At 44.9% G+C, this 11,253-nt stretch overlaps 1 protein-coding gene across 6 annotated transcripts in view; it reads left to right on the forward strand.

The window, feature by feature from the left end:
• The window catches only part of LOC110538041 (TOM1-like protein 2), a 40,887-nt gene that overhangs the window by 24,971 nt on the left and 4,663 nt on the right, over positions 1-11,253 (forward strand). For 3 of the 6 annotated variants that reach the window (XM_036938989.1, XM_036938990.1, XM_036938985.1), the window contains exons 8-15: positions 788-921; positions 1,250-1,292; positions 2,384-2,591; positions 3,604-3,721; positions 3,901-3,979; positions 5,086-5,157; positions 9,850-9,909; positions 10,837-10,879. In XM_036938989.1, coding sequence (XP_036794884.1) covers positions 788-921; positions 1,250-1,292; positions 2,384-2,591; positions 3,604-3,721; positions 3,901-3,979; positions 5,086-5,157; positions 9,850-9,909; positions 10,837-10,879 — 757 coding nt within the window. The remainder of the gene's footprint in view (positions 1-787; positions 922-1,249; positions 1,293-2,383; positions 2,592-3,603; positions 3,722-3,900; positions 3,980-5,085; positions 5,158-9,849; positions 9,910-10,836; positions 10,880-11,253) is intronic. The other 3 variants (XM_036938986.1, XM_036938987.1, XM_036938991.1) reach the window with 3 other exon arrangements.

The following is an 11,253-nucleotide window of genomic DNA, read 5'->3' on the forward strand; positions in this document are numbered from 1 at the left end:
CAGGACGTGCAGGGCAATGCTGTCGGTGTCCTCACCCTGTGTGTGTTTTGTGTGTGTAGGAGCTGAACAGGACGTGCTGGGCCATGCTGTCTGTGTCCTCACCCTGTGTGTGTTTGTGTGTGTAGGAGCTGAACAGGACGTGCAGGGCCATGCTGTCTGTGTCCTCACCCTGTGTGTGTTTGTGTGTGTAGGAGCTGAACAGGACGTGCTGGGCCATGCTGTCTGTGTCCTCACCCTGTGTGTGTTTGTGTGTGTAGGAGCTGAACAGAACGTGCAGGGCCATGCTGTCTGTGTCCTCACACTGTGTGTGTTTGTGTGTGTAGGAGCTGAACAGGACGTGCTGGGCCATGCTGTCTGTGTCCTCACCCTGTGTGTGTTTGTGTGTGTAGGAGCTGAACAGGACGTGCAGGGCCATGCTGTCTGTGTCCTCACCCTGTGTGTGTGTTTGTGTGTGTAGGAGCTGAACAGGACGTGCTGGGCCATGCTGTCTGTGTCCTCACCCTGTGTGTGTTTGTGTGTGTAGGAGCTGAACAGAACGTGCAGGGCCATGCTGTCTGTGTCCTCACACTGTGTGTGTTTGTGTGTGTAGGAGCTGAACAGGACGTGCAGGGCCATGCTGTCTGTGTCCTCACCCTGTGTGTGTTTGTGTGTGTAGGAGCTGAACAGGACGTGCAGGGCCATGCTGTCGGTGTCCTCACCCTGTGTGTGTTTGTGTGTGTAGGAGCTGAACAGGACGTGCAGGGCCATGCTGTCTGTGTCCTCACCCTGTGTGTGTTTGTGTGTGTAGGAGCTGAACAGGACGTGCAGGGCCATGCAGCAGCGGGTGGTGGAGCTGATCTCCCGGGTCTCCAATGAGGAGGTGACAGAGGAGCTGCTGCACGTCAACGACGACCTCAACAACATCTTCCTACGATACGAGAGGTAACACACACACACACACACAATTAGGCTTACTTGACTTCATATGCTTACAGCTACACAAAGTCCACTGGTGAACAAGGATATCTGCTGTGACATCATGTTGCATGTGGAGCACGTTTTTTCAGCAGGCCCTACAAGAACAGTTAATCATCTTGGGCCCCGGGGGACCTGTCTGAAGCAGACACTTCTATTGAAGATTCCATGGTCTCAAAAAGTCAAAGCGTTCCTTTCATGTTGTTTTATAGATGACAGAAATGTAAATGTATGATTGATGCCAATGCCCACGTGTTCTTTACATGGAACTCTGAGGACTAGTGGTGTGTTGCAGGTATGAGAGGTACCGGTCGGGTAGAGCGGCTCAGAATAACGGGGTGAGTTATCTCACTGATCTATACATCTATGAACAACTCAACAGGAGTGGATATTAATGTTACTATCTGTCAGTTTGTTGTGATCAGCACTCTACTCACGCATGCATACTTTACGCTGACACTCCAACACACACACACACACACACACACACACACACACACAGACATCACATGTACACACAGGCACACTGTTGCCACACACACACACACACACACACACACACACACACACACACACACACACAGGCACACTGTTGCCACACACACAATTCCACATTTCCACACTCATCACATACACTGCTGCTACTGTTTATTATCCTGTAGTCTAGTCACTTTACACCTACCGATATGTACATATCTATCTCAATTACCTCGTACCCCTGCCCATCAGATTGGTACTGGTAGCCCATGTATTATTTTGTTATATTATACTAAGAATTTGTTATTGTATTCTGTGTTGTTTGGAAGGTAAGTAAGCATTTCACTGTTAGTCTCCAACTGTTATTTACGAAGCATGTGACAAATTACATTTGATTTGATTGTGTTATTTGTTTCAGTCCATTCTCAATGTATTTTCTGAAATGCGATATGATTTAGATTTGTCAATGTTTGTGGCTAATTTGCTGCATGTGTATAGCAGTTTTATGTCTCTGTGTGTTTCTCTGTTTCTCTGTGTCGTGGTCAGCTAATGGAGGCAAGTATGACAGCACTCCATTCTATCCCAGCTCTGTCTTGAGATGAATAGAGTCAATGAGGAGAATGTTGAAACATGACAGCACTCCATTCTATCCCAGCTCAGTCTTGAGATGAATAGAGTCAATGAGGAGAATGTTGAAACATGTCTTACTACTGTAATGGATGGACCTCCTTATTGGACCATGGAACCTTTTATATAGTGGTGGTGTTCCAGAGAACTAGAATATTCTCTCCCTCTCTCTCGTAAAGCCCTCTGTATCCGTAGTCTAACGTAGAGGACAGTGATGTGTTGGACTAGTAGACATCTCCATTACCTCCATCCTCCTACCTCTGTTAATTTTCTCTACAGGAGCCACCGCTGTGTGTGTTGACTCTGTTCTGTTGTCTCCCTCCAGATGCTCAGTGAAGCCACAGAGGACAACTTGATAGACCTAACGCCAGGCTCGCCCGCTGTGGTCAGCCTCCGAGCCACCTCCACACCCCCGTCCAGCATCCCCCCTGTGACCGCCCCTAGGGTTGGGGCTACAGCCTCCCCTGCCCGGACCCTGATCCAAGACCCTACCTCTGGTCCCTCAACTCTGTCCACTCAGCTCGCCGGCCTGGGTAAGGATGGGGAATGGTTCAATAGGAACGCAAATGATACTCTGTGTACTATATACAAATGCACCAGATGCTAGGTACGCTATACTGTAATGATGCATAGCCCATAGCAAGCAACACACTGCCCATACATACACACACACACATACACACACACACATACACATACACACACACATACACACACACATACACACACACATACACACATACACACACATACACACACATACACACACATACACACACACACACACACACACACACACACATACACACACATACACACACATACACACACACAAGGGCAGTGGAGTGTAAGAAGGTTTCTAATCAGAGCTCTAATGGGAAATAAGCCCTGCTCTATAAGTCTCTGTAAATGACTTGCCTGTTAGCCTAAATGATGTTGCTGCACTCCGTGGCACTATGCTCTGGCTAAGGCCTGAGACAGAGAAAGGGGGAGAATATGCTCCTTTGCTCTACAGCGCTTGCGTCTCAAATGGCACCCTATTGCCTATATAGTGCACTACTTTTGACGAGAACCCAGGAAGATGACAGGTGCAGGATGATGACTGTCATTGATTCTAGAGGACTGGCGCAGGATGATGACTGTCATTGATTCTAGAGGACTGGCGCGGGATGATGACTGTCATTGATTCTAGAAGACTGGCGCGGGATGCTGACTCATTGATTCTAGAGGACTGGCGCGGGATGATGACTGTCATTGATTCTAGAGGACTGGCGCGGGATGATGACTGTCATTGATTCTAGAGAACTGGCGCGGGATGATGACTGTCATTGATTCTAGAGGACTGGCGCGGGATGATGACTGTCATTGATTCTAGAGGACTGGTGCGACTGTCATTGTGGACATTTAGATCTCATCTATTTATTTTTCTCTCTTCCCCACACCCCCCTTTACACCCTCTCTCAACTCTTCCTTTCTTTATTTTCTCTCCTCTGTCTCTCTGTCTCTCTGTCTCTCTGTCTCTCTGTCTCTCTCTCTCTCTCTCAGATGTGGGTGGGGTTAGTGTCAGTGGTACCCTGTCCTCTCTGTCGGGCCACAACCCTGGAGACGACTTTGACATGTTTGCTCAGACCAGGACCAGCTCTCTGGCAGATCAACGCAAAAAGTATGGCTTCCTCAAACTTAGCTCTCCTCTTGGCATCTAGAATCCTTTCCAAACTTCTAGAACCTCTTCCAAACTTCTAGAATCCTGTTCTAGAGCCGCTCTCAGCCTTCCAGAACCATCTCCATGCCACATAGTGGGACGGGCTCTAACGTGTTCTCTCTGTCTGTGTGTGTTGTCAGTGTGAAGTACGAGGACCCTCGAGCCCTGGGTGGGCTTGCCTCAGCTCTGGACGTCAGACAACAGAACGCCACTGGAGGGGTGAGTGCACCAAAGCATGCTGGAGGATGTAGTTTAGATTCACATCCCACCACAGTGAAGTGTGAAGTGTGGTTGACGTGCTGTTAAAATGGCTGATAAGGTTAATCTCTCAGCTCATGGTCTACTCTCTCTGCATGTGATGGCCTGTAGTGTGATGTTAGTTGACCTCTGCTCTCTGTACCACTAATGGCACCCTATTCCCTATATGGTCAAAAGGTAGTGAACTATATAGGGAATAGGTTGCCCTTTGGGACACAGGCCTCTGACTTTCCAGGAGTAATACCAGATGAATACAGTAGTAGACCATGGCTAGCCAGCTCTGTATGGTGAACTACACTGTTGGAGTAACAAGCACACACTACCGCATGGCTTGTAGTCTAGTATAATTAGGTATTCTAAAGAGCTACATGTAATACTCTCTCTAGACATTTTAAACTATAAACTCCCATTACTTGGTCATTCTGTCATTCCTCAGTAGTGTTTGGTGTTGTTTTTTCCTCTCGTCTTGGTCATTGCTCTCTGTAAGACAGTATTTTGTCACGTTATGGGTGTCAAAGGTCATAGGAAACCATGCTATTAAATTCCACTTTTTGCATGTCACCTTTTCTCCTTCAAATTGTCAAAACTCTTGTGTTTATTTTTTTCATTCCACTTCTTGTACCACAGTCAGTCAGTACTAACAAGGCACTTTGTAATCAGGTTCTACACCTGTAAGGCCAGACATAAAGTATTATGAAATCTAAACTCTCTCTCTCTCACACACACCGATTACACAAACCGATTACACACACCCTTCACCCTCCAGTGCCAGTTGAGATTGCCTCAGATGGAATGTATCTGCCAGTCTGGGGCTTAGTGATCAGCTGAGGATTCAAAGTTCAAACTATCCTTATTTTCTTCCTCCTTTCCCCATGCGTTCACCTTTTAATTGGAATGATTCTGGTATTTTCCTCTCGTTTGTTCCCCCCATCCTTTCCTCTCCCTATATTTTCTTCAGTCTAGGTTGTTGCATTGCATTTGATTTCTCTGTTTCCTCTCTTTGCTCTGTTGCTCTGGTCTGGGGCTTCCTCTATCTTGTGTAAGGTGTTGTTCTGTTGTTGATTCAGCTGAGGGTCATAGGGGATGATAACCCAGAGTTGGAGCTGCCCATAGACAGCTGGCTTATTACCCAAGGAATGGTGAGGACTCCATCCTCAGTGTCCTCCCCCTATGTCCAATCACCCCATCATCCATATCCCCCTACACCGCTGGCACCCTCATCACCCCCCCCCCCCCCCATCCATCCATCCATCCCCCTGACAATCCATATCCCAGCACTGCTAAACCAGCTAGCGCCAACAGTAGAATGGAGACACGTTAGAAAAAGCCAGACGACTCCTCCAATTGTACAATACCCACACAATGATGAATAAATAAGCTGTTAGAATCTTAATTTGTCCTTGTGTGCTCTGAAAGGAATCTAAACTCCTAGGACCTCTGAGCTGGTGAATCTGAGTTATGCATATTCTGAATACAAACACACACCTACCTACTGTTACAAATGTGGACTCCCTTCACTCTGTCCCTCCTACTGTTGGTCCTGGTCCTCTCATCCTCCCTTCATGGATGACGTGAAAGGTCTGCTTGGTCCCCAGGGCCAGGTGTGGGTTTTCAGCAGTCACAAACAGTTAATGTCTAACAGTCACACACTAAACCCAGGAGAGGTACAGATACTTTACTGCTGCACAACAGGTGTTATGTTGCCATGGCTGTTGACATTATAGAAATATAATCACTGGAACGGGAATCCCCATTCAAGTCAGTCGGTATAGAATGGATAGACCGGCGGCCATTTTAAAAGGGATTCTATTTCTATGGTTGACATCAGATTTGTTGTCAACAGTATCATTATTGCTGATTCGACGTCTGGTTCAAACGTCTGTGTAGCGATAAGTATCACCATCTCTGTCAGATGCATTGTCAAGCTAACGGTCTATAGATAAATTTTTATTGAACTACACTGAACAAAAATATAAACGCAACATGCAACAATTGCAAAGATTTTACTGAGTTACAGTTCATATGAGGAAATTAGTCCATTTAAATAAATTCATTAGGCCCTAATCCATGGATTTCACATGACTGGGAATACAGATATGCATCTCTTGGTCACAGATACCTTTTTTTAAAAATGGGCCTCAGGATCTCTTCACAGTATTTCTGTGCATTCAAATTACCATCGATTAAAATGCAATTGTGTTCGTTGTCTGTAGCTTATGCCTGCCCATACCATAACCCCACCGCCACCATGGGACACTCTGTTCACAACGTTGACATCAGCAAACCACTCGTCCACACAATGCCATACACGTGGTCTGTGATTGTGAGGCCGGTTGGATGTACTGCCAAATTCTCTAGTAAGACATTAACGTGGCTTATGGTAAAGAAATTAACATAAAATTCTCTGGCAAAAGTTCTGGTGGACATTCCTGCCATGCCACTTGCACGATCCCTCAACTTGAGACATCTGTGGCATTGTGTTGTATGAAAAAACTGCACATTTTAGAGTGGCCTTTTATTGTTCCCAGCACAAGGTGCACCTGTGTAATGATCATGCCGTGTAATCAGCTTGGGACCAACATATGGGACAAACAATTTACATGTTGTGTTTATATTTTTGTTCAGTGGAGATAATATACTATACATATTTAAAGACAACTAGCATAGAAGTCCTGTTTTAACACTGGAACACTAGTGCATTAACCCATTTAACATATTAAACCTATTAGTTACAATACTGTTGATGATCTGACACATTGGTTGCTGTTGTGATTGGTATAAAACTGTTCAATATTATACCATACTTTATTTATTTTAATTCTGGTCCTTCTATGTCAACCCTGTTGACCATGGTGTGTCGATAGCTGCTCGTCGAACATCTCATTCTGAAATCATGGGCATTATTATGGACTTGGTCCCCCCTTTGCTGCTATAACAGCCTTGACTCTTCTGGGAAGGCTTTCCACTAGATGTTGGAACATCGCTGCAGGGATTTGTTTCCATTCAGCCACGAGCATTAGTGAGATCAGGCACTGATGTCATGCGATTAGGCCTGGCTCTGTCGGCATTTCAATTCATCCCAAATGTGTTCAATGGGGTTTAGGTCAAGGCTCTGTGCAGGCCAGTCAAGTTCTTCTACACCGATCTCGACAAACCATTTCTGTATGGACCTTGCTTTGTGCACGGGGGCATTTTCATGCAAAAACAGTAAAGGGCCTTCCCAAAACTGTTGCCATAAAGTTGGAAGCACAGAATCGTCTAGAATGTCATTGTATGCTGTAGTGTTAAGATGTCCCTTTACTGGAACTAAGGGGCCTAGCCCGAACCATGAAAAGCAGCCCCAGACCATTATTCATCATCCACCAAACTTTACAGTTGGCACTATGCTTTCAGGCAGGTAGCGTTCTCCTGGCATCCACCAAACCCAGATGGTGAAGCGTGATTCACCACTCCAGAGAATGCATTTCCAGAGTCCAATGAGGCGAACTTTACACCACTCCAGCCGATGTTTTACATTGTGCATGGTGATCTTAGGCTTGTGTGCGGCTGCTAGGCCATGGAAATCCATTTCATTAACCTGCCGACAAACAGTTATTGTGCTGACGTTGCTTCCAGAGGCAGTTTGGAACTCGGTAGTGAGTGTTGCAACCGAGGACAGATGATTTTTACACACTTCAGCACTCGGCGGTCCTGTTCTGTGAGCTTATGTGGCCTACCACTTTACGGCTGAGCTGTTTTTGCTCCTAGACGTTTCCACTTCACAATATCGACACTTACAGTTGGCCCGGCGTAGCTTAATCAGGGAAGACATTTTACAAACTGACTTGTTGGAAAGGTGGCATCCTATGGCGGTGCCACGTTGAAAGTCACTGAGCTCTTCAGTAAGTCCATTCTACTGCCAATGTTTGTCTGGAGATTGCATGGCTGTGAGCTTGATTTTATACACCTGTCAGCAATGGGTATGGCTGAAATAGCAGAATCCACTAATTTGAAGGGATGTTGACCATTCTATGTCAACCCTGTTGGCTTTGCAAAGTTGACTTTGCATAATGTTCAACAACCGGAATCTGTGAATAAGGCTTAAAAACAATACATTGTGAAGTTGCTGGAAAGGAGTTTAGCTAGCTAGACAGCCAAATCCATATGATCTGACTTTCATATCATTATGCAGATCACGTGACTCTGTGGGGAATTCCCTTACAGTAACTCACCCTCTGTTTTACCTTTTGAGTGAGTTTTCTATCTACCGCTAGTGACCTAGTGTATGGAGCATCCTACACAACAGTACCTGTTGATGTTTTCCTTGATTCTTTGTTTCAACATCTCTCGTCAAAGTCCCAAAAGAGCTAATAGAATCTTTAAGAGCATGATACGTTTATGTCCTTCTTATATCGGTACACAACAGTGGAATTTGATCTGTTAGATAATCTAGATTCTAAAGACTAGATTGTCGACATGACATCAGTGAATGCAGATGCCTGGCAGCTTGAACATGATCTCTTCTCCATCATAGTGTTCTGCTCTCAACACCACTAGTTTGTGTACTTCTGTGTAACTTCTCAGTATCTCCGTCTCTTGGATCTTTGTGATCGGCAACTAGAAGGAGATTGAAAGAGACCGGCTAGGATTCAGTTACATCGTGATACGGATGTTTTAATGAATGGTTCAGGTTAGGATCTGGGGAAGGTAAACTGATCCTAGATCTGTGCATATGGGTATACTTTCACCCAGAACCATTAAACCAGGAGTGTAAGCTGATCCTAGACCTGTGCATATATGCAAATGTTAGGGCAGCCTTCATGACCATTGACCCCTCTCCTATCAGTCCCGATTGCTGGTACTGTACCCTGAGTCACTCCGACCTCCACATGACACACAAACCATGGCATCCACCCTCTCACCTTCTCCTTTCCATTCTCACTATCACTGCATGATGTCATGCAGCCAGCGTTGCTCATGCTCTGTGTGTGCTTGTGTGTCATTATGACATTAGTCCTCATTCCCAGTCTTCGGTGGTCCCTGTCATTTGCTGGTTGTCCTTCCAATAAATGATTGACTCGTGAATTGGCTGATCTGCTAATTGACTAATGACCTGGACTAATTAACAGTGTTACATAACTGTAGCTATCAAATCAGCTGGTAGTTTCATGCCTACTCATTAGAACTAACAAGGACAAAATAAATACCTTGGAAGTGGTCTGGGACAAGAGTTTTCCCAGAATCCTGACCATGTGATTTGACCCAGGTAAATCTCTGGGCCCTGGTTATTGCCTATGAACTGGTAATAGCCTATGAACTGGTAATAGCCTATGAACTGGTAATAGCCTATGAACTGGTAATAGCCTATGAACTGGTTATTGCCTATGAACTGGTTATTGCCTATGAACTGGTTACTGCCTATGAACTGGTGATAGCCTATGAACTGGTAATAGCCTATGAACTGGTAATAGCCTATGAACTGGTAATAGCCTATGCCCAGGGACCCAATTCTTATTATTAATTTTTTCCTGGTCAGGTCATGTAGTCAGCTAGAAATCCTGTCCCTATGCATAATAAATCAATGAGTTGAACATGAAAGAGGAACCTGCACACACAGAGACTGTCTGAGGACTACGGCCATGTGTCTGGTGTTCTCTTCCTCTGATCTTGGTTTTGGTTTGATGGCTTTGTTTTTGTTATTTGTCATTTTCCTCTCAGAGCCTCCGGTGAATCTTTTCTTGTTGTTTTTCTTTTGTTTTTGTCATTTCTTTGTTCTGTTGTGTTGTCGGGTGGGTTTATTATTGTGTGGCTTTGTGCCGTCCGCTGGGTTTGTCCATGGCTTTGCTCCATAGATCCCCGTATCGCAGTCCTCTGTCATGGATGACATAGAGGAGTGGCTCTGTGCTGATGTGGTGAGCTTCTTTACCTTGATTTCTCTCGCTCTCTTCTCTCTCCTCTTCTCTCTCGTTTCTTTTTCTTTATTCACATTTCTATCCATCTCACGTAACCAGGTAGATCACATGTAGTGTTCCAAACTTTAGTTGACCATCTTCCTTCCATTCATTATCTGACTAATGGTTTTCCACCAATGATGAGAGTGATATAACTGTGACCTATCTCTCACATGCTACCATAATGCTAATCTAGAGAATCTATTGGAGTGAAGAATAAAACCTGCCTGTCTAAAGATGACATTGGTATTGTATCATATCACACCAGTTGATGCTACAGTGGTTCTCCCTGATGAATGTGAAAGGTACTCACAGGTCCTTAAAGGGATATAGCAGAGTAAACAGGTTCTGAAAAGTTGGATGGACGAGTGGATGGGTCTATTGAAGTATGGTGGAAGCATGGGTCCGTCACAGTGGTGGAAAGTACATGTTCTTGAAGTACCTCAATGTCAGTACAAAAGCACTGCGTGAGAGTGATCTCCCTGAGTTGTGAATGGTGTCCTGTAGAGGTCAGGAATGGTGTCCTGTAGAGGTCAGGAAGTAGCTTAGTCAACTTGTACGTAGGGTTGTAACATGTCCGTAACTTTCCCAAAATCCCCTGGTTTTCAAGAAATCCTTGTTGGAAGATTCCTGGAATCAAGAGGGAATAAGCAGGAAATCTGTGAATTCTACTCCGAGATTTAAGGAGAACAAGGGGATTTTGGGAAATAATTTTGCAACCCATACTTATTCAATACCGAAGGGAAGACTAATGTTTCGACTTTGACGCCTAACAATGTCCATTTACTGTAAGGCATCTTGGTGAGTCAATGGTTGTGTGCTCCTCCTGGCAGACTTGCCCACAAATGTTATGGATTCACTGATTTCCATTTCTTCTCCTCTGAATAGAAAGGCGATGGTTTAGATGGTGAGGAAGGGGTGACGAGTGAAGGTATGGATGGATTCAGGACACTAACACTTGATACTGTGCATGTCTCATGTAGAAGCTCTCATTAAATGTGGGATAGATTCAGTTTCCTAATTTGTGTCAAAATTCTCTGATCAGCTCTTTAGTACTTGATATATTAGGCTGCGTTTACACAGGCAGCCTAATTTGGATCTTTTGCCACTTAATTGGTCTTTTGACCAATCCAATCAGATCAGAATTGGCTGTCTGTTTAAACGCAGCCTTTGTGCTGTTATTCTCAATCCTGCTCCTGGAGAGCCGCAGTACTGCAGGCTTTTGTCTCAGTTTAGTACCATCACACCTGATTCAACCAATCTACTGATCTTCAACACATTGATTGGCTGAATCAGGTGTTTCAC

This window comes from Oncorhynchus mykiss, chromosome 12 (genome assembly GCF_013265735.2).
Source record: "Oncorhynchus mykiss isolate Arlee chromosome 12, USDA_OmykA_1.1, whole genome shotgun sequence".
Lineage (NCBI taxonomy): Eukaryota > Metazoa > Chordata > Actinopteri > Salmoniformes > Salmonidae > Oncorhynchus > Oncorhynchus mykiss.